The following is a 21,813-nucleotide window of genomic DNA, read 5'->3' on the forward strand; positions in this document are numbered from 1 at the left end:
TTTTACCCGGATCAACGAATGCACCATTGTGAAAAATATGTCTCAAATTGTCATCATATTTTAGTTAATACATTCGCTAACGATTCGAAAAACATGCCTCGCTGAAATTACGTGCCATGGATATCAAACGGAAATCTTCGACCGGGTCATGTCATGTCATATCATGTCATGTCATCACAGTATACCCCATTTAAAAGTCCTCGGGGCTGTCCAGGTCGTGGAGCTTCTGCCCAAGGAATCTTCCCAGGGCTGCACACTTCGACTCTAGCGCAAGGAGAACAGCCGGCGAGGCAGATAAATTCAAGCTGGCCAGCCGGGCGAGATCCGTGCTTCGGTCGATCTCGACTCGCCCATTGAGGCTTCCATTAGGCGTAGAGAGATTGGGGGATGTTGCGGTGGTGGGAGTGCGCTGGCCATCCCATAGAGTGCCATCCGAAGTAGATCCGTTGCTCGGGTCGCCTGAACCTGTCTCATCTACCCCGTGATGCTCAGTATCAACTCCATTTACCGGGCCTGTAGATGACTTCGAAGGCCCCACTGCAGCCAAGAGGACCTTATCGGCAATGCGCGTCACGACTGCTACCGAGCCATCCAGTTCGAACACAATCGAACCCACGTCACCTAGCGACATGGACTTTGCCGTCACGTAGGATGACGGGTGGCTGGCCGGATTCACACCAGTGAGATTTCCACTGGAGGCAGTCTTCGCATAGCATGTGTACGCGGCACCGTAGGTCGCGCTGAGGTTTCGTAACTGACGGGAGGAGAGGGAAGAGCCGTAGGCGAACACGGCGCCATTGGTTCCAAACACACTTTGCAAGAACAGATCATCAGTAAGATCTTCCAGAGCAGCCGCGGCAGAATGACGCAGGGTTCTTACAGGATTGTGGTGATCTCCGGCGGAGAGAGGTTGTCCTCGAGGAGATCGCCAAGCGCCTCCGAGTCCAACATTTTGATATCAGGAAGTCCGGGAATCATGTTGCCGGTAGCGTCTAGAAAGCACGGAGAATGTGATTCTAATTGGGTGTTGTGTATTTGTTTCTGAATTTGACAATGCGCCTCCACAACCCAGTCTTTCGGCGGGGTCCACGAGCAGTCTTCGGGGAAGAAGAAGCAGTTATCGCTATAGTCCTCGTCGTCGTGGTCGTACTCGATTGGTTCGTCAGAATAGTCTAACAGGTTCTGTGCGCACTGAGTCTGGCACCGGGCCCAATACGGGAGAAACGGCGGATCGATCGGGGTTGAGGGATCGGTCTTGGAGAAGCTGGAGACTGCAAAGGGTTCGAATTCAGCCATCTTCAGACCCATAGCTCGAATGAGGGATGCGGGGGGCAGTGGCGGCTTTGGCCTTCCCACAAAGTTCAACGGACAAGGGACACGAGGGCAGGATGATCATAGCGGGCTCTTGCGAGGATGGGGGACTTTTGAGCTCGCGTCGAGGGAATGCAGGAGCCGGCCCAGATGACAAGTCACCGTGAATATCACCGTGTCCGAGTGGCACAGAGGCAGCTCGGAGGAAGGAGCAGCATTTATAGCATGTCAGGGTAGGACTGCCGGGTCATGCGATGTGCGAGGCTCCGCGGCAGCGGCGCCACGACCATCGTGCAGATTTGGGGGCAACGTGAGAGCACTGGGGCCAATGATTGGGGGAGGTCGCCGGCAAAAGGCAGACCATGCGAGACGATGGCCTGCACGAGTGCTAAGCGCGGGACAAAGGAAGGAGAGAAAAAGAAAAGAGAAGGCCCAGGAGCGTTGCGGACCGTTCCAGAGGGCGACACGAAGCTGGGGAAGGGCTGGAGGCCAGTCACAAGCCGGCGATCAACGGGTGCGGGGGAACAGGGCGCAGGCAGTGGAGTGCAGCAGAGGCGAGTGCAAAGTAAAATCCAGGAGAGAAAACGAGATCCAGGGCTTACCTCTCGGTCTGAGCGAAGACGCCGACTGCGTGAGGCGAGTGTGGGCTGCGGCCGTGTTGGTGTTGGGGGAGTTGAGAATGGAGAGTTGCCCGTCGAGCGATCGGAGTCCACTTTCGAGATTGTTCCGCGGGGGAGCTGCGACGGTTGGGCGAGTAACCCCCGATTTTGATGTGGATGTCGCTTATTGGCGACCTGTCGCGGTCAAATCTGGTCAGGGTATATTGGTTGATCTCGCACAGAGAAAACAAAAGAATTGCCCTGGATCTACTATGTAGGTAGTAGTATCTTAGGTTAGCTGGAGCTCCTGCTAGCATCGGTCCTCACAATGGGATGCCGTCATGCCCCACCGTCTCCTCACGCTGACAAAATCCCCTCCCACAACTTGCCCTCTGCCACAATGCTCACCTTCGCCCGGCTGTCTTCAAGGGTCCTCACTTCATTCCGCGTTTCGCAGTCAACCGTCCCCCGCGCTTCAGGTATGCACCCCAGTGACCCGCAACCAGAACCAATCACTGATCCTGCAGCTCGATCCTTCACCATGGCATCCGATCCCTCCACCTACAAGCTTAACCGTTTGTCGCCCCGTGTCGCATACTTCTGCCGAATATGCCCTCCTCCCGTCCTCAAGACTGATAACAATGGCATTTAGACACGATGATGCGGGTCAAGGACCCTCAGCGATCGTTGGAGTTCTACAAGTTCCTCGGCCTGAACTTGGTAATCAAGATGGACGTTCCCGAGGGAAAGTTCACCAACTACTTCATGGCCTATACGGGGCCGCAATCCATCAATGGCGACAAGCACTTCACTGACCTCCAGGGCACCATTGAGCTCTGCCACAACTGGGGAACAGAGAGCGACCCCAACTACAGCGTCGTCAACGGCAACACCGAGCCGTATCGCGGCTTCGGCCACATTGCCATCGCGGTCGACAACATCGAAGCTGCTTGCAAGCGCATTGAGGATGCTGGCTACCCCTTCCAGAAGAAACTGACTGACGGCCGCATGCGACACATTGCCTTTGCGAAGGATCCCGATGGCTACTGGGTCGAGATTATCCGCCGCGCGGAGCAAAACCTGTCCGCCACTACGGATCCCTCTTCCTACCGAATGAACCACACTATGCTCCGTGTCAAGGACGCCGAGGCCAGTCTCAAGTTCTATCAGGAGTCTATGGGCATGGCCCTGGTCCGCACTGTCGAGAACCCGGACAACGGCTTTAACCTTTACTTCCTGGCTTATCCCGCCGGCAAGGAAAACATCCAAGACGGCGCCCACGGAAACACCGAGGGTCTTCTTGAGCTGACCTGGAACTACGGAACTGAGAATCAGGAGGGTCCTGTTTACCATAATGGCAATGCCCAGCCTCAGGGATTCGGCCACATCTGTGAGTACTGCCGATGACCAATGGTTTCCTTCCTATCCCTTGCTAACAGTCTATTCCCCGAAGGTATCTCCGTCGACGACCTTCAAGCCGCATGTGACCGCTTCGAGAGCCTTAACGTGAACTTTAAGAAGCGTCTGACTGATGGCATGATGAAGAACCTCGCCTTCGTCCTCGACCCCGATGGATACTGGATTGAGGTCATCCAGAACGAGCGAATCAAGCGCACCTCCAACTGGTAAATGCAGCCTAACGCCAAAGATGTGTCATTATACGTCAGATACTAGTACATCGGACTCGGTCCTTACTGTACAGGAATGAAAATGCATAATACGTAACCCCAGTTTCTTGATGGGAATACCGGCCGTTGATGCGCCAATTTGGCCCAAGGTTCAATTAGGTCAATATCATAAATTATTGTTTTCTTCTCCCTTTGTATTTCGGGAATAGTGATACAGTTATTTTCTACACAATGCTTTTATTAAGTGCTTTGGTGATATGCAGTCAACAAGGTGCGAACGCGCCAAGCCTTTCTAGCTTGGGTGGGTCCTGCGCGGCGCGACCACAGATATTCCAAATGCTCACCTCGTTGCCCTTTCACTACTCATGGCGCCATGCGAGCGCTGACAACTGGCTCGTTTCGCTTGGTCCTTCGGTCGAGTCGGAAGCCATGTGAATCTATCATTTATTCTGGAAAGGCGCAGCTTTCGACCGCCTCGCCCACTTTCAAGGATGAGACAGTCGCGACCCCAGTTGGGAACAATGGACTCGTGTCACTACGGTAAGAAAACTGCATCTTTTGACGCCATTGTACATATCAGCTCTAATATACACTCAGCATTACGCGATCAACTGTGCCAGATGAGGATACACATTCTCAACCCAAGGCGACAAAACACAATTTGATCCTGTATCTCCCACCAGGGCCATTGTTTCATAACAAGGCTGTAGGCTCAGATAAAGCTGTTGAATCACAGGGAGATGTGATTGCTTATGATAGAAATGCCACTGTTCCTTCGCTCCAACATGCCCTAGCCTCTGCGACAGCTGCTACAGTGGTGACTGTCGAGTACCGCCTTGGCCAAGTAGGCGGGGACAATGCTTCCGCTAAAGAGACTCTTCTGAGCTCGCAAGAGTCCCACTCGCCATCAAATGAATCATCGCCCCCGCGAAAGACCGATTCGATCTTATACCAGTACCCCACCCCTGTCCACGACACGCTGGCGGGCTTTGATTGGATCCAAACTCATCTAAAGCCGAAGCAGCTGGGAATTTTCGGCTCACATATCGGTGGATCTCTAGCATTGATGCTAGCGCTCACCGAAGCACAATCAGTGAATGCAGTTGCTGCGTCGGTTCCTATCTGTGACTGGCCAGGCCTAGATGACTACTGCACGACTCATGACGCAGCAATGTTAGAGCGAACCAAAAAGAGACCGAAGAAGAAAACATCCAAATCAGTGGCGCCGCCAGACCTAGTACCACTCCTCGAGGCACGGAAGAGATTTTTCTCTCCATTTGAACGCTGCTTCGATTCATTTGCCTCGCCCATATTATTCCTTCGATCTGCCGGTCGAGACGTCCCGAGAGAATTCCCAGAGTATCTCACTGGCCCTGAATATCCGGTCCCGGTCCTCAAAGATAAGAAGAACACGACCTCAGCGGAACAGCAAGTTGCTTATGGGGGCCCATTTGAGACAGATGCATACCCTACGTATTATGAAGATGATGTCGGTCAGAACCTAACTAAGACGCGCCGCCGGAAGGCCATGTCTCGCTGGCCCCCATATGGACTAGACTATGGGAGCAGTGGGAATACCTGGTCTCAGCCTGGGCACGGAGTTCATCGTCTACAAGTTGCATTGCCATGGGTGCGAATCTTTTCCCAAATGGATGGCTTGGCCGCGAAAGACGGAATGACAGGGGCTGAATGCACTGTGCTGTCTCGTCAGAGCGAGGAAATGGTTTCTGCGATGCGACGAGCGTGCTTTTTCGGTCGCGAGAACGGATTCGCCGAACGGAGAGTTACATTGTCACAAGGGAATACCAACCTTGGACTTGACGCTGGGAAGTGGTTTAATGATATATTCCGAGGATTGGTGAAGGAGGAATAGAAGACCGTGTTTTTTAAATGACTCAAAAAATGTTCTCAGAGTTATCAAAATTTTAAAAACAAAATGCTCCATATCCCAGATTCAAAACATGCTAATAAACAATCCTCAGCCAAAATCCTAATAAACAGTCGCCCGGAGTTCGACCCCTTCATTAATAAATCTCATGTTTTGCCTTGATATGCTGCTTCTCAATGACGTCTTGCTTTTCACCGATATCACTGCTACCGGCAAGTTCCTCTTGGGGCTGGGCTTGGTCGGTCTTCTCCTTCGACAGGAAAGCAGATCCAAGAAGGTTGAACGGGTTGTTCACGCGTATATACATACAGTAGAACAGTGTCACAGCAAGAACAACGATCTCATCCCTCGCAGCCGGATCAAAAGCTTTGGGGCCCAGAAGCTCGATCTTGCCAAATTTCCTCACAGCCCATAGATTGGCCGAGAACTTCGCGACGGGCATCTGCTTATCATCCACGCATATAAAGTCCCAGCCCTTGAAATCCGTGTTGCTGGTCCATGTCATCTGCACGGGCTCTTTTGTGTCGGCGAAGACGTGCGACATGTGCGTGTAGTGGGTTCGAAAGCGCTTCTGCGCCTTGAGTGTGCTTTGGCGGCCGTGCAGCTCATAATCGGGGCTGATGCCGAAGGTGTGAATTGTTCCCGAGCCGACTTCGCGTTCTTCAGTGCCTTCGATGGCTTTGAATTTTAGGTGTGGCGCGAAGACCGTTTGCAGGCGGACGCTGTAGAGGGGGGTTGCATCGGGATTGTTGGCGTCTTTGACGAGGAATTGCAGTTTCTTCCATTGCATGTCGACGAGTAAAGCTTGTGATTGGGAGGACTCGACGTGGGCGGGCATATTTAGATATGTAGGCGGGGCGTCCATTGTGATGGGAAGCATTGATGTCTTTTGGAACGAGAAAAAAAGATGAATGGGTGGAAGGATTGTTGAGTGGTAGTACGATTGTACTTGTATTGATTTGAAGTTGAAAACAATCATTTTCCCATGGACCCTGGGACAACTTAAATGCTTCGTTTTCTGCAATGATGATCATCTCGCCCAGGCTTCAGCAGCAGCACTACCTACCCAATTTGGCGCGATCTGGCGCTCTGGCGCAGCCACTCGGCGCCGCGTGGGGACCAACCCAAACCCTGCCGATCGCCTCAGTGGGGGCCGCCGCGCACGCCAATCACAATGTGTCATTTCGACGCCCAGCATCGTTATCCAGCTCCATTTAGCAGTGCTCAGCCCTGCAGTCTGATCCCACGTGTGCCAGAGCGCCCATAATGCCTCTGTCGTCCTCATCTGCCGCGTGGCCCAATAATCTTACTGAAGGAAAAGAAATTAGATGTACAATGATGTCAGCCCGGCCGTCAACTTTTATCATCACGTATTCAATAGAACAGTCCAGATGTCATTCTGTCTCAGAGACGCTTATCTGGAGAACTTTGCTGGCCACTCACCGACTCATCTCTAATAAACAGTAACAATACACAACAGACCATCTGTACACTAAACTCAGATCACTCTATCACGAATACGAAGAACCGCAGTGGATTCAAAACAAGCAAGCAATAAAAATCATGAGCATCAGCATTCCTCATATGCATACTATATCAAACCCACACCACCTTCAAATCTTTGACAGTTGACTCGCCTCCCGAGTGCCCTTCACCACCTCAAACCCATCAAAACTAGGAAGGACCGCTCGAATCTCGTTCACATACGCAGGCTCCCCACCAGCATAATTCACCTGCTCGAAAGCCTTTCCTGGTACATTGCCGCCCAGATAGGTGGACTTGACAGTGGGGAACAGCGTGATTTCTGAGAGGCGATTGATCCGCTTCTTCCATTTTTCCACAGCCTCATGTGTAGGGTTGATGTACTTGATGTCCTTGCGTTCCATCTGCTTGATTGCATGGGCAATCCACCGTCCCTAGATCTCGACCGTCGTAGGCACATTGCTGAAAAGGGTCGGACCATGTGGTCCGTACAGATGGAACATGTTGGGATACCCACGCACCGTGGTGCCGAGGTATGTATAGGCCCCGACTTCCACTCCTTTTCCAGCTCAGTGCCATAGATACTCTTCAATCCCACGTTCGTCATACCCCCAGTCGCTATGTCGAAGCCGGTAGCGATGCAAATGATATCGAGCTCGTAAACAGTTCCATCCTGCAACTGGATTCCATTTTCTGTAAACCTGGAAATGCCGTTGGGTTTAATGTCAATGGCCTCGACATTCGGTCGATTGAATTGTTCATAGGACGTGGATTGTAGGGCAGGACTCTTGACGCCAAAATAATGGGGCAGTTCGAGGGGAGCTAAGATATCTCGCTGTTTAGGATCTCCAATTCGTTCTCGGGTCTTCTTGCACCAAAAATTCGTAGACACGACGGTTGGCCTTGGCGTTGAATAGGTAGTCCTTGTAATTGGCAAGCCAGAATCGGAAGCCTCCTTCCTCCCAGAGCCTTACAAAGAAGGTTTGCCTTTCTTCTTCGTTGTCATCGAATGTGTCCCTTTCGTGGAATGTATAGAGAAACCCTCCGAAGCTTTTCGCGGAGTGAAAATAATTCGGGATAGGCTTTTTTTGGTTCCTTCATGCACTTTCACGGTAAGGTCACATTTCTTATGGGCAGAGCGAGATTTGGAGTTCGCTGGAAGACTCTGAGAGAGGCAGCCTGGGGACCCCAAGCCTGCGTGACTTGCACACCCGATGCACCGGTCCCAATCACCGCACAGCGCTTGCCGCCCACATCGATGTGCTCATCCGGCCAGAATGAGGAGTGGTGCACGATACCCTTGAACCGATCCATTCCAGGCCATTCCGGGATGTATCGCTTTGCAGAAAATCCAGTTGCGACGATAAAATATCTGGCTTGGGCAGACCTGCCATCTGCTGTTCGGATGTGCCACCGACCTCTGCTGGTGTCGAATTTGGCATAGAATACCACGCTACTGAAAGCCGTGTCTTTCTTGATTTGAAGCACATTGTCCACATGATCGAAATACTGGTGCAATTCTCCGTAGGAGGGGTAGTTGGTCAACCAGGTCCAATCCTTCCATGTTTCTGGGATGGACAACATATACTCGGGCACCTCTGAGTCCACGCCCGCGCCGGGGTAACATTTCCATCTCCAGGTACCGCCGATATCCGACCCTGCTTCGAAGATCACCGTTTTGAGACCCAGTTTTCGCAGCTTGTGGAGACAGAATATTTCTCCAAACCCGGCACCGACAATCAAGGCATCGACATGGAGGTCGTCGGCGTAGATCCCCGTTTATTTCTTGGCGAAATGCATTTTCTCTGAGTTCGGTTCTGGGAGGCATGATAAGGTGATCTAGAGAGAATCGAGGAGATTAGCATAAAGACACGGGGATAAGGCATGAGACACCACTCACCTTCGAAATCTTGAAAACGGGGGCTTAAATAGTATTTCCATCTCAACCACTTCCCTGCACGATTGATCACCTGGAACGCAGCATCCGCAAGGATGACCCCGCCCATACAGGGTGACCGAACTGCATGAGTACGATTATTTTCGCCTTGAGAAGGATAGATCGAGAGCCCAGCAGGTTGCACCGCAGCCCCGCCCGCGCAAAACCCGTCTGTATCCCCCGCCCATCGAACAGGCGTCCAGGATGTGATTGGCGCTGTCGGTGATGTTTGTTGGTGAGGTTCCTCTTAACGGATCCGGTCTGCGGATCCACATGCGAGCCTCGAGCATCTCCGCAGACTCGGATGAACCACTATCAGCGTCCACCGATCATGATTCATGTTCCATGTCATACTAGGATGCGGTGGGAAACCTGACGTCGATATTCTGGCAAATCTCACCTGGATCAAAAACAATGACTGTTGTGGATACATATGATATAAAGCGGCTGGTTCCAAATGATGCACATGGGCATCGAACCCAAAAAAAGAGCAAACTTCACAGGACGTTTGATTCATGTCCCGGAGTTGAAATGAATATTGACGCCTGGATACTTCATCCCATGTACGTGCGATCTGATAGCTATAGACGAGACAATTCCAAGGCTTGACAGCAGAGCGAGTGCCTTGGAAGACCCAAAAGTTTAGTGATTACTGGTAGCTCACGTAGCTCACATAGAATAATAGTAGTAGGCTGTTTTAGTTGCGCACGGTTGGCTGAAAGGGCCCCTCCCATTGAACCCCATGGGGTAATCGACCATTTCTCCACTCGCAATGTGTGGCCCAGCTGTGATTAGTTCGTGCTTGCCACAGAGTCGTGAGGGGCTCCGCTCGCTTCACATCACTTCCACCCCGCAAGTTCTCCAGCCGGGCTCTAGTCTGATGTACTCCGGAATCTCCCTTTGCCGCTGAATACTGCACTCCTAAGTGCTTCCCTTTCTATGGAGACCCCCAGTCGGCGGTCCGATCATAGCTGTGACCAATGCAGGAAAGGCAAAAGGAGGTGCGATGCACCGGTGGGTGAACTCCGATCGAATTATGAAAAGGATTATACAGCAGACAGTCCCTGACCTGATCTCATCAAGACACTACATGATACGCGTCCCGACTCGTGTTCCAACTGCAAACGGTACAAGAAGAGCTGTACATTTGATTGGCTTTCGTCGAGGAAAGCCAAGCGGCTGCAGCATCGGAGACGAACATGTACCACGAACACATTTCCCGAAACTCCCATCACCGGTCATGGTACTTCTCTGTACGAGGGCACGTCTTCATCGGATAGGCACCATCTAAACGAGATCGACAACCCCCTCGATCCTAGCACTGGTGCTGAATCGTGTCTTAGGTCATCTCGACAAGATGAATTATTGCTCCAGACCACCGAGCCTTCGACCAGCATTGAGGACCAAGTTGGTTCTACAGGTGAAGACTCAATGTCTGTGCCAACTCAGATTTTGCAAACACCTTTGGAACCAACAGATACCCTGGACTTCATCAATAGTCCCTCTTTGAATGACGCTACGCATCCCCTCCGACGACCCGAACCGAATAGCATCTCGAATACATGTCTTCTCTCTAGGCATTCCGAACTCTCGAAAACACGGACATACCAATCAACATACCAGCATGCTCTCCTTGCAAACTTATCAGACCAAACCGCAAACGAACATCTTCGCTCGACCGTGACCCAGAACCTCGTTCGCATTTACCACGACAGCATGGAGAATGCACTCTCATGTTGGCTGACTGAACGAAATTGCCCCTACAGCCAGGGAAGGCCAGACAGAGCAGAATGGGGCCCGACCTGGTCAAATAGGATATGTGTTCGAGTTTGTCGGCTTGACAATGCCGCGACGTCTATCAGAGGCCGTTCCCTAAGTGCGGCAGAGGACAAGGCAGCAGCTCGCGTCCTACATTTGTCAATAATGGCATTCGCTTCGCAATGGTCGCAAAATTTCCCGAAAAGTAGTGACATCCCCTTCTCTTCTCTTGCTGCAGATGAAAGGTCCTTTCAGGAAAGACTTTGGAGTGATGCTAGGCATGCTCTAGAGACATCGGCCGGGGTGCCGTCATTCCGTGTTGTCTTTGCCAACATTCTATTTTCTTTGACCCAGCGACCCTGTAAAGATGATGAGGACATCGGACTGGATGAGCTTCTGGAAAATGACTGTGCCCATACATTTCTCGAGAGTGCTGTCCGACAGATGTTCAGCTTCCGATACAAATTTGCCCAGACCCGACCTGCTGCGAGGCGAAGCGGTGCTGTCTTCGGAAATAGCCAAGAAGCATCAGGCATCTCCGATACCGATGACTTCTCTAGTATCGAAAACCGCGATACATTTGACCTCCTCTTCTGGCTAGGTGTGATGTTTGATACCCAAATCGCCGCCATGCATCAACGGCCCCCGGTCGTATCTGACGAAGATAGCCAAAAGACGATCGGTCCTCGTCCGAGAACGTCAGCTCTCCTTCATGCAGGAAACGTCCTTGATCTCGATGGATTTAATCTCTTCGCGCCGAGACCGCGTGGAAAATCACAGGACCTGTGGGGTGATTTTCTACTTCACAGACCATCTGAACACCAAAAAAAGAATTCGCCCGTGCCCACATGGCCATGCTCTCACGAACAAGCAGCAGAAATCCTTTCAGATGGAGCACCCGTCAAGGTCCTGCTCTGGCGCCGTGTCACTCAGCTCCAGACACTTACATATCGAGAAGCGGAGCCCGAGGCCATCGAAGAAGGGATTCATAAAGCGCTTCTGGTATATCGACACTGGAACACCACATACAACGAGTTCATCCTCAGTTGTGTCTCAAGCCATGCAAAGCTTCCCCCACGCATTCAGTCGTGGTATGTTGTGCTTGCTGCACATTGGCATCTGGGCGCAATGATCCTGGCAGATGTGATAGAAAGTATCGACCAGTCACAATTCAGTCAGGAATCCCAACGAGACTCACGACAAGCAATCGATCTCGTCCAGACAATGAGAAGAGACAATGCATCCGCGGTCGCGACACTTGCTCAATGCTCATTGCGTGAAAAGATCTCAGCGAAACATCGGTTCCACGATTCGCTCAGTCATACTGCATTCCTAACGGAACCCTTTACTCTCCTTCTCGTACATTCCTTCGCCAAGTCTGGATATATCATGTTGGATAATCTTGTCGTCTCATCTGATCCGGTCTATTGCAGCCCTGCCAGGTCACAGGATTATTTCCGCCAAGGCTGTGAGATCAGCATTCGTGCACTACAGTGTCTCGGGAGAAAATCGGATTTGGCGTCTGTCGTGGGCCGAGGCTTATCCAGACGATTGGACATGAAGGTTGAGCCAAGCTCCCCCGAGGAGCAACTTCTTGGTTCGGAGAATTTTGGAGGACTTAGTGATTTTTGCTGGGTTGATGCTAGCGGTCCAGGATTTGACACCAGTCATTTTTCCTCGATGAATAGTTTCGATGAAATCGAGTTGTAGTATAGCTTCATGTTTGAAAAGCAATTTCGATAATCGAAAATAGGAATATTCAATGATACAAGGCACTTGTTAAAGAGATTGAGGCGCTGAATATGAAGCAGTCTGTCAATTTATCTTACATGGATCGCTATTCCATCTATGCGCGCATGCTACGCAGTTTGAAACCCAAAGAAACACATGCTGTTCATCAAGGCGCAATGCTCATGCCCCAGAAAGCTTTCTCAATTGTGGCCGAAGCCGCCGGGTCGTCACGGTCAAGGGGGGCCTCAGTATCGTCCTCAGGAACGGGACGAACCACCTCCAGACTCAACTTCGAGTCCTTAGAGTAAACACGCAATCCAACGACGCAAACCGCGTTCCATGGATCAGTCACAGGGCCATCAGTATCTTGCAAAAGAGCTGCGGGCTTTTGGTCATTCTCCTCCGCTGGCATATCCAAGTCGCTATCAAATTCAAACCCATCCAGCAGCTCCACATCACTACCATCCAAATTGTCCATGGCCAACCGGGTATTGAGACTCGGCCGCGGTGACTCGGTTCGTCGACGGTGAGAGCCACTAGCATGTCTAGCGTGCAAGCCGTTGAACTGGATTGTGGGAACCGAGCCATTTGTCGTTGGCCTTTGCTCGCTACCATCGCTGGAGATGCTTGCGACATCGATTGGTGATTGGGTCTGTGTTTCAGGAAGAATTTGTCCTGGGATAGGGCCGCGCTCAGGACTTCGCTCAAGGGATGCCCCGTTTGAAGTTCGATCAGACCGACGTGCTTGCATTCGCTGTTGTCGGGCAGCCATCTTGCGCTCTCGGATGTAGTCTTTCTGCAGTTTTCTTTTTGTCTCCTCGCGGAGCTTCTTACGTTCGGCAGCTTTGCGACGTTCTCTTTCATAGCGCTCCTGATCTGTCTCGGCCACCAAGCCCTTGGCATGAGCCAGGTCGTACGACAGGCCGACCTGTACAAGCTTCTCGCGTCTCGTAGAAGCGAGGCGACGCACTATCTCTTCGGTTGACTCGACATCTTCGTGTCGGAAGGCGATGATCTTCATCAGAACATGGTAGCGGCCAGGATCGAGATTGATCTCCGCGTTCACAGAGCGGGCCATGAAATGGCTGTTGTGGCTTCGCACCATATAATCTTCCTCGCCCTCTTTTTGGAGTCGGAACTTCAGCACAAAGTTATACTCGCCCGCAAGTCCTTTGAAGTAGCGGGTATCGAGTTGTGAAAGGACAATGACAACAGGACCGCTCCGTGTCACATTTAGAATGAACTTGGAGCTGTGGTAGTCCGCAGACCATGGCACATTCAACGTCGTCCATTGTTGGGTGATTGTCCATTCCGGCCCAAACAGTCGAGTCCGATCAAAGTGTTGGTATTTCTTCAAGAGATCATTGTACGAAATCCAGAAAAACTTCGTATGTTTCAGTATCCACCGCAAAATCTAAAGCGAAAAAGCGAAGTTGACTTACCCCATCATTTCCGAATTTATGTCCAAGAAGCTCCATCCACTCTGCTGTCCACTGCTCTGAGCCGTCGCCCCAGGCACCGTGCCATTCCTTCTTACCCCAAGGGTTGCTTCGACTGGTTAGCAGTGTTTATTTGGCCAGATTTAAGAGGCACTTACCGAAGTCGCAGAAGGCGATACCCTCTGATCTCCCGGGCTTCCATGATAGAGTAAGAATGGTTTTCCGATATACCTTTGCGATCTCGCGGCGGCCCATTATACTTCGGATCCAACCAGTTGGAGAAAAGACCAGTCCCACATCCAAAGAGGAACTCCTTGTTAACTTTCATGAGTTCCTCATTCCAAAAGCGATCTTTGTCCAGAATGTTGTTAGACAAAACTTCGGATGTGACGCCTCCAGTCAGATCCTCGATGCCTTCGCCAACAAAGCCACCTTCGATAGCAGAGTAATCACCATGTGCCTTGGCAAATGCCTTCTCCAGCAAGGGCAGCCAGGTCTCATTTGGATCGACGCATTGTGCAAAGTACAGTGCTCGCGATCCTGTCTGCCAGACTCGACGATATTCTTCTTCAGTATCGGTCCGGTTGATGTCGTCCCAAAGTGGGCGCTCATCAATCGATTCGTCATAGTCGGCGGCACGCAGATACAGCTTGTCGTCCACAATGCATTGTTGCCATTCACCGTCTTGAGATATGATCAGCGCTTGGTCCTCACCCAATCTTGAAAAAGGACACAACTCACCGCGATAAAAAACAAAGCCATAAATGCCAATCTTTTCGTTCCGGGCGACGCAGATCTTTTCAATCAGACCTTCCTTGTTCCCCATAGTGCAGAGGGCCGCCATCAGCCAGCAGTCGCCATCGTAGCCCTGGCGCACGTCCGACGCCGTTGGTCCATTGACAAAGAACTGGGGATTCTCGAAGATTTCCTGTGTTTGATTAGGGTGCGACTCTCAATAAAATTGGGGGGATCTGGACGAACCGTCACTCGTTTGACGCCGCGCGGCCTCATTTCCTCGTTGACCTTGTCAAGGCCATCCAGGTAATGCCGCAAACCGGACTTGAGATCCAACTCAATATCGAAGTGCGGATCGGTATACTTCTGATTCACGCGCTCGCATTCCTTAACAATGCGCTCGACAGACTTCCGGCATTCACGTCGCGCCTGCTCATAGGACTTGACAGCCTCGTGGCCCTGGATAACCCCGTTGGGAACCCGCTTCGCTCTAGTCCGCGCATAAGGGTTATCCGGCAGGATGGTGTACACCTTGCCGGGGTACTTTGTGGTGAACTGTTCCCAAAACTGTCGCACAGACTCCTGCGGCGGTTGACAGCGCGCACGATGGCCTGGTCCTCGGCTGTTCGATCGTGACGAGGCAGGGGGCATCGATGACCCGCACATCATCATCATCTCCTCTTCCGAGTCCATGTGTGCCATCTTCACGAAATTTTAGTTGATCTGGCTTAAGAATATCAAGCTCCAAGCATGCAGAACGCACGACAGCGAGCAGGGAAGACGTTGCTTTTTCTCTTTGCTGCGATGTATGGCACTGACCACAAGCATGAGCGACGATCAAGGAACCGAAAGGCGCGGCGCAGCATCTAAAGTACAAGCGGGCATTTTCCATCTCCACGGCCACGCCGAAGGGAGCAATTTCGCCCATCAGCAGCCTCCACCAGTCCGGGTCTCCCGTCCGCTTTCAGGCGTTCGTAAGGCTGCAGGGGCGTGCGTTAGACTCGCAGTGGGCCGCGAATGAGCCGGCTGCTGAGGAGAGCAGGTTGGCCCCCAACTCGTGGCCCCTTCAGCCGTTTCCCTCGTCAACGGCCCCCATGCGATGCTCACTGGGTCCCTGAGGCAGGTTACTGCAGAAATCTGGCATGGCTGGGACCAGCAGATGCACGCTGGGCCATCGCAGGGTCCGCGTTTCCAAGAATAAACAAATGGCAGACTCAAAGCCGCGGGTATCCCCCATTTTTGCGCTGTGGGGCGCCCACTTCTCAGCTCGGACACGAAAGTCGAGGTCTTGGGGCCGCGCGATTGGCAGAGCGAGGGTGGCTGATGGTCATCTTGGCTTCGTGTCCGAGTTGCCGGTGTAACCCGGCTCGCTTTTGGGTCATTTTGACCAAGTCGAGGCGGGCACGACTGAGATAGGAGCAGAAGCGCGGGAGCCAGATCAAGATAATCGGATGCGAGAAGTAATTGTACCCTGTACCTGAGGGTAGTCATCGCAATCGCAAAAACGAGACATGATGAGACGAGTTTACAATCGGAGGGGGAAGATGAGAGGGAGATCATGCCTCAAAAATAGGGTTGGATATCTGATAGATGAATAGATGGCCACCGGGTATGTACGCCTTGCATTGACTAAAAAAGCATTTGCTTGAATCAAAGTAGACCCACCCTCAAATCCTAGTCACTCTCCGGTAAACGCCAGATACAAAGAAGAGGAAATGTCCATGCGTGGGGATCCAGCATAATGCGATCTCTCCGACGCCAGACAAAAAAGAAAATAAGCATGCGTGTGGATCCAGCATGGTGCGACCTCTCCAACGCGAGTAACCTATGGGTACATGAGAAAATCCGAATTGAAATCGTAACGGGGGTTCAGTGTCCCGCGTGTTCAGTGATAACCGTTGCGAGTGGTACGGCCGGAGTAGTGCGAGCTGCCCTGGCGGAAGTAAGGGTGCTGACAAGCCTGCTTGGCGGACAGGCGATGGGCAGGGTCATACTCGAGAAGCGATTCAAGAAGCTCGCAACCAGCTTCTTCCAGGCCGGGAACCAGAGCTCCACTGGGGCGCTTCCACTTAGGGAAGGTGGCCTTGTAGTCAGGGAATGAGGTGACACCGGGCCATGCCTCTTCGTCGGGAGTGCCGAGGACGCTGTGGCGGGCAGAGGATTAGTGATATGGGAGGGGTCTGGAAACAATGATTAGAATACTGACCGGAATATTTTAAAGATCTCGTCGATCTCCGAGTCGCCAGGGAACAGTGGCTTGCGCGTGCACATTTCGGCGAAGATGGCGCCCACGGACCACATGTCGACACCGGTAGAGTATTGACGACCGCCCAGCAGGATCTCGGGGGACCGGTACCACAGCGTAACAACCTGGAGACAGAATTAGCATGCTGGTTTCATCCATTGCGGTCCCAACGCCTGGCGGCTTACCTCATGAGTGTAGGTGCGGAGGGGAACACCGAATGCGCGGGCCAGACCGAAATCAGCCAATTTCAAGTTGCCCTCGACGTCGATAAGCAGGTTCTGTGGCTTGAGATCGCGATGGAGGATACGGTGACTGTGGCAGTAGCGGACACCCTCCACGAGTTGGGCCATGAACTTCTTGACCATGGCCTCGCCCAGGCCCAGGTTAGCACCCATCATGGTGCCATCGGGAAGAGCCTTGCCGCGGCCACCTTCACTGACCGGCAGAGCCTCCATGTACTTCTTCAGATCAAGGTCGAGAAACTCGAAGACCAGATAAAGCTTGTGACCGTCGGCGTGGACAATGTTCAGCAGCTGGACGATGTTGGGGTCCTGCATTTCCTTGAGAAGCGAAATCTCGCGAATGGCGGTGCTGGGAACACCCTCATCTTCGGCTTCCAGTCGAATCTTCTTGAGGGCAACGATGCGGTTGGGGTGGTTGAGCTCACGGGCCTTGTAGACGACACCGTAAGTACCTGAGGTTGTTCAAACGTGTCAGTTTTTCATCTGGGGGACTGGATGTAAACAATCGGATTCGAGTACTCACCTTCACCAATCTTCTCGATCTTCTGGTAGTTCTCCATGGTGATGACAACTCCTGGTCCTATTCTGACCTTGACGCAGTTAGAAATGTGACAGGGGTCGAGAGAGTGAGAGTGACGCAGGTTGTGGGAACCGGAGGAATGGATATGCAAGGAGGAAGGCGGGAGAGTCCAGTGGGCGATTGGGCGGAAGATGAACCTTTGGAACGAAAGTTGATCTTTGAGACGGCTGGAGGAGTTGCTTCTTCCCAGGTCTCCACACCAGGTTGTCGAGGTTGTCGTCTAAAAGAAAGTCGCAGGCAAAGTCATGGTGGGGAGGCCACAAAAACAAACACAACCCCCGCGCCGCCGGAAGGCGGTCAGTTCGGCGCGTTGGGCGGCGTCGTTCTTGCCGCCGATCGCGCTTTGCTGTGGCAGACCTCTTGAATCAACCCTCGTCCAATTCATGAATATTGGATGATGGCCCAAATCAAAGGACTCGACGCCCACGATCGCCCTCCAGAGGCCATTCGACAATGCTACAAGAAGTACTCCAAGCTCCCCTTGTCCGAAGTCGACAATGACTTGGGCATTCTGGATCTGCAGAAAGTAGATCCCGAGAACTTGCCCACAAGCCTCACGGTCTCACAATACAAGTCGAGTCAGGACCTTCGAGTTGCATTTGACGATTTCGTTCGAGGAGCGCATCCACCCCAGGTCGAGGAAGCTCCTTTGGTCGAGAATATTCCGGTTTACACCCACAATGACATTTCCGGTCAGCACAGACTTGCCATGCGGCTCCAACAAACTAACCGCAACAGGGTACTGACTTGTTCGCAGGTCTTCTGATGATCCCTGCTCTGTTCCCACCCACTATCCAAACCGAGTTGCTGTCCCGCCTATTCCACCGAGACCTGCCCAATCCCGAACACAAGACCAATCTGCATTTGCATTATGAGGTCACCTACCCGGAAGGATCGAACACCGACGAGACCAGGACGTCGTTTTTTGCAGATGACACAATGCGCGAGCTACAACCCAAAGAACCGCAGATTCACAAACCCTTGACTATCCAGAGTGTACTGGACAAGAAACTCCGCTGGGTCACCTTGGGAGGCCAATACGATTGGACTGCCAAGGTCTACCCAGAAGAAGCTCCGCCGCCTTTCCCACAAGATATTTCGAAGCTACTGCGGGCTGCATTTCCCGAAACTGAGGCCCAGGCAGCGATCTTGAATTTATATTCTGCGGGGGACACTTTGAGCGCCCATCGAGACGTGAGTGAGGATTGCGATGTCGGATTGATCAGTGTGAGCTTCGGGTGTGATGGACTGTTCCTCATAAGCCATGATAACGGGAATGGCTGCGAGATCATTCGCCTTCGATCAGGAGATGCTGTTTACATGAATGGTACCTCTCGTTTTGCCTGGCATGGCGTTCCCAAGATCCTGCCGTCCACTTGTCCTGCTTGGCTAGCAAATTGGCCATCTCTCGAAGAGGATATCCCAGGCTCTCCGCCAGGTCCTTATTCGATGTGGAGAGGCTGGATGTCCGGCAAGCGAATCAATTTGAACGTGCGGCAAATGACCGCTCACCCAAATTCATGAAACTCGGGTTTAGTTTGAGTGCTTGAATCTTACCAAGTCTCAACTCGCTGCCCATTTTGTGTCTGTCTCATGAAAAGGAATCTCCATGCTGGCCGAGGCCTCCAGGGTCTCGCGCTACCCGCGGAAATCCGTTGGTTCGCGGGATACAATGTCCCTTTCTGGCTGCGATCATCTGCTCTCACCTTGACGAGATAGTTGTCTCGTTGGAATAGACGCAATTGTTCCTAGTGGAAAACCTGGAGTACCCCACGTTCACTGTTGGGTCGGCCAGAACTCCACGGGACAACCCGCCTCGCCTCCACCGGCATCATGATGGCCACCCGATGACGGCAGTAGATAGACCGAATACGAGTGAGCTGTTGCAGTAGCCCCGAGGTTAGCGGAACGCAAGTATTCTCCGCGAAGAGCATTTGACCCGTCTCCAAACGACCCCACCAACCCCGCTTAACTCCAGAAGAACAATCAACCATAAATGAACTGTTCTATCTTTTAAAATCATTCCTCCACACATCAGTACTCATCAACCCCGACGACTAGATATGACCGCAGCTCCTACATGGCGCGCCCAGGGTGAGGCCAAGCGACAATCGATCCTGGACGCGATTCCCTCAAAATGGCGACTTGAGACCGTCATACCATCAGCCGCAGCACAGCCCGACGTCACCGGAGACTATATCCGACAGTTTTTAAATGAGCGCGAGATCAAGATCACAGAGTCGGATGCCGTGGATATCGTCGCACAGACAACCTCCGGGCGTTGGACCGCTGTCGAAGTCACAGAGGCCTTTTGCCATCGTGCTGCACTGGCACATCAATTCGTTCGTTGCAGGGTCACGCCTAAACCTCTAATGATTACCTAACATGCTCGCAGGTGAGCTGCTTACATGAAGTATTCTTCGACGCAGCAATCGAGCACGCGAAAGTGCTCGATGCCTACTTTGCCGAACACAAAGCACCCCTTGGGCCGCTACACGGTCTTCCTGTCAGCTTGAAAGACCAATTCCACATCAAAGATGTCGAAACTACCATGGGCTACGTTGGCTGGATTGGGACCTTTCAAGGGAAACCAACTGATTCACGCTGCGGGGCAGTGGAAAGCGAGCTTGTGCGGGAATTGCGTAACCTTGGCGCGGTGCTATACTGCAAAACCAGCGTGCCGACCACCTTGATGTCCGGAGAAACGATCAATAATATCATCGGCTACACGTGGAACCCCAAGAATCGATTGCTCTCCAGTGGTGGCAGCTCTGGTGGCGAGGGTGCTCTCATTGCGCTGCGTGGGTCACCTGGTGGGTTTGGGAGTGACATCGGTGGCAGTATACGAATTCCGGCCGGGTTCAACAGTCTTTATGGCCTGCGACCTTCGACAGGTAGAATGCCTTATCAAGGCGCTGCCAACTCGATGGATGGGCAGAACGTGATTTTGTCGGTGATTGGACCCTTGGCTCCTACGGCTCGCACGTTGACTCTACTGTTCAAAAGCGTTCTGAGCCAGGAGCCGTGGTATCATGACCCGCTTGCGCTGGAGCTGCCATGGAGAGATTCTATCGTCCAAGAAACACTGGATCTGGTCAAACAAGCAGAAACAGGCAAGTCAGCGCTCGCTTTCGGTATGATGCCGTTTGACGGTGTAGCTCGTATCCACCCTCCAATTGCACGGGGGTTGGAGCTGGTCGAGCAGACTCTGAAAAGGCTCGGTCATAAAGTCATCGACTGGTGCCCTCCATCTCACGTTGAAGCTCATGAGCTAGCCGTAAGTATTGATCCGAGTGGATTTTAGGCCTATACCATGATACAAACAACTGACCTAACCCAGGGCAAAGCATACCAGCTGGACGGCGGTACAGACTTGAAACTCCAATTCGGTCTATCCGGAGAGGCACCCCCACCCCAGATCATAGTTAAGGAGGGTGGAACTGAGATGATTGCGTCGGAAATTGCTGCCCTCAACGTTGCCAAGCGGGAGTATCAAAAGAAATACATGGACTACTGGAATAGCACTGCGAAACTGACCGGTACCGGACGCCCGGTAGACGGATTTTTCTGTCCACTGGCACCACATGCTGCAGTAATTCCGACGCAATATGAGCAAACTGGCTACACTACCTTCGTTAATGTGCTCGACTATACCAGCGTGTCCATTCCTGTGACTTTCGCAAACAAGTTTGTGGATGTACTTCCCGCCGAAATATCCGCGACTGAGGCAGAAGCATATATCGACTGGGACTGTAAGTTCGACTTGGAGATTGAGACCATTGATCACTCTGACAACGAAGCAGATGATGCCGAGACATACCACGGAGCTCCTGTGGGAACTCAGTTTGTGGGTCGACGACTTCAAGAGGAAAAGATATTGACCCTGGCGGAGTACATCGGGGCAGCGATTGCTCGGGACACGGAACTAGCATAATTATATCATACTGACTGAAGTATACACTATATTTCAGTAGTAGGGTAATAGTAATACTGAAGCATTATATACTGTATCCGTTTCCTCAAGCGTATTCAGAGTTTGTTCGAAATTAAGTGTCTACTAGCAAGCAAGGGTTCGAGAAAGAGCCAAGTTCACAGCAATTCTACGGCTTGTTTTTTTAATCATCGCTTGTTTGTACAACGTGTATCTCGGGCTGAAAAATCCCCAAGAGTATGGACATGAGTTTTCGTGTAGACTACACTGAAGTGTTAAGGTAATGTTTTCCCGGCTTGCCACTGAGA

General features: G+C 52.1%; 11 protein-coding genes across 11 annotated transcripts; 6 read left to right on the forward strand and 5 right to left on the reverse strand.

Annotated features, from left to right (window-relative positions):
- Positions 1-190: 190 nt before the first annotated feature.
- N7532_008600 (uncharacterized protein) lies at positions 191-1,308 on the reverse strand (the record flags this gene model as incomplete). The annotated part of the gene is made up of 2 exons (XM_056621092.1): positions 191-812; positions 881-1,308. 2 exons carry the CDS (start codon positions 1,306-1,308, stop codon positions 191-193), a joined length of 1,050 nt encoding a protein of 349 aa, XP_056471898.1.
- Positions 1,309-2,310: 1,002 nt separating this feature from the next.
- N7532_008601 (uncharacterized protein) lies at positions 2,311-2,562 on the forward strand (the record flags this gene model as incomplete). Its single annotated transcript, XM_056621093.1, has 2 exons — positions 2,311-2,389; positions 2,438-2,562. 2 exons carry the CDS (start codon positions 2,311-2,313, stop codon positions 2,560-2,562), a joined length of 204 nt encoding a protein of 67 aa, XP_056471899.1.
- A 5-nt stretch (positions 2,563-2,567) lies between these two features.
- Positions 2,568-3,539, forward strand: N7532_008602 (lactoylglutathione lyase GLO1; the record flags this gene model as incomplete). Its single annotated transcript, XM_056621094.1, has 2 exons — positions 2,568-3,300; positions 3,364-3,539. The coding sequence occupies 2 exons, from the start codon at positions 2,568-2,570 to the stop codon at positions 3,537-3,539; spliced, it is 909 nt and encodes a 302-aa protein (XP_056471900.1).
- Positions 3,540-3,911: 372 nt separating this feature from the next.
- N7532_008603 (uncharacterized protein) lies at positions 3,912-5,411 on the forward strand (the record flags this gene model as incomplete). Its single annotated transcript, XM_056621095.1, has 2 exons — positions 3,912-4,078; positions 4,136-5,411. 2 exons carry the CDS (start codon positions 3,912-3,914, stop codon positions 5,409-5,411), a joined length of 1,443 nt encoding a protein of 480 aa, XP_056471901.1.
- Positions 5,412-5,562: 151 nt separating this feature from the next.
- On the reverse strand, positions 5,563-6,291 carry N7532_008604 (uncharacterized protein; the record flags this gene model as incomplete). The annotated part of the gene is made up of 1 exon (XM_056621096.1): positions 5,563-6,291. One exon carries the CDS (start codon positions 6,289-6,291, stop codon positions 5,563-5,565), a length of 729 nt encoding a protein of 242 aa, XP_056471902.1.
- A 748-nt stretch (positions 6,292-7,039) lies between these two features.
- N7532_008605 (flavin-containing monooxygenase) lies at positions 7,040-8,914 on the reverse strand (the record flags this gene model as incomplete). The annotated part of the gene is given in 6 exon segments (XM_056621097.1): positions 7,040-7,342; positions 7,387-7,773; positions 7,784-8,003; positions 8,020-8,606; positions 8,635-8,747; positions 8,809-8,914. The coding sequence occupies 6 exon segments, from the start codon at positions 8,912-8,914 to the stop codon at positions 7,040-7,042; spliced, it is 1,716 nt and encodes a 571-aa protein (XP_056471903.1).
- Positions 8,915-9,824: 910 nt separating this feature from the next.
- N7532_008606 (uncharacterized protein) lies at positions 9,825-12,312 on the forward strand (the record flags this gene model as incomplete). Its single annotated transcript, XM_056621098.1, has 2 exons — positions 9,825-9,845; positions 9,928-12,312. The coding sequence occupies 2 exons, from the start codon at positions 9,825-9,827 to the stop codon at positions 12,310-12,312; spliced, it is 2,406 nt and encodes an 801-aa protein (XP_056471904.1).
- Positions 12,313-12,499: 187 nt separating this feature from the next.
- On the reverse strand, positions 12,500-15,200 carry N7532_008607 (uncharacterized protein; the record flags this gene model as incomplete). The annotated part of the gene is made up of 5 exons (XM_056621099.1): positions 12,500-13,717; positions 13,776-13,881; positions 13,931-14,456; positions 14,514-14,700; positions 14,754-15,200. The coding sequence occupies 5 exons, from the start codon at positions 15,198-15,200 to the stop codon at positions 12,500-12,502; spliced, it is 2,484 nt and encodes an 827-aa protein (XP_056471905.1).
- A 1,192-nt stretch (positions 15,201-16,392) lies between these two features.
- nimX (cyclin-dependent serine/threonine-protein kinase CDC28) lies at positions 16,393-17,554 on the reverse strand (the record flags this gene model as incomplete). The annotated part of the gene is made up of 4 exons (XM_056621100.1): positions 16,393-16,651; positions 16,714-16,877; positions 16,938-17,446; positions 17,518-17,554. 4 exons carry the CDS (start codon positions 17,552-17,554, stop codon positions 16,393-16,395), a joined length of 969 nt encoding a protein of 322 aa, XP_056471906.1.
- Positions 17,555-17,971: 417 nt separating this feature from the next.
- Positions 17,972-19,098, forward strand: alkB (oxidoreductase, 2OG-Fe(II) oxygenase family; the record flags this gene model as incomplete). The annotated part of the gene is made up of 2 exons (XM_056621101.1): positions 17,972-18,266; positions 18,332-19,098. 2 exons carry the CDS (start codon positions 17,972-17,974, stop codon positions 19,096-19,098), a joined length of 1,062 nt encoding a protein of 353 aa, XP_056471907.1.
- A 539-nt stretch (positions 19,099-19,637) lies between these two features.
- gmdA (putative general amidase GmdA) lies at positions 19,638-21,508 on the forward strand (the record flags this gene model as incomplete). The annotated part of the gene is made up of 3 exons (XM_056621102.1): positions 19,638-19,916; positions 19,970-20,851; positions 20,915-21,508. The coding sequence occupies 3 exons, from the start codon at positions 19,638-19,640 to the stop codon at positions 21,506-21,508; spliced, it is 1,755 nt and encodes a 584-aa protein (XP_056471908.1).
- Between the last annotated feature and the right edge of the window lie 305 nt (positions 21,509-21,813).

This window comes from Penicillium argentinense (genome assembly GCF_028826775.1).
Source record: "Penicillium argentinense strain IBT 30761 chromosome Unknown utg000009l_segment0_segment0, whole genome shotgun sequence".
NCBI classification, from domain to species: domain Eukaryota; kingdom Fungi; phylum Ascomycota; class Eurotiomycetes; order Eurotiales; family Aspergillaceae; genus Penicillium; species Penicillium argentinense.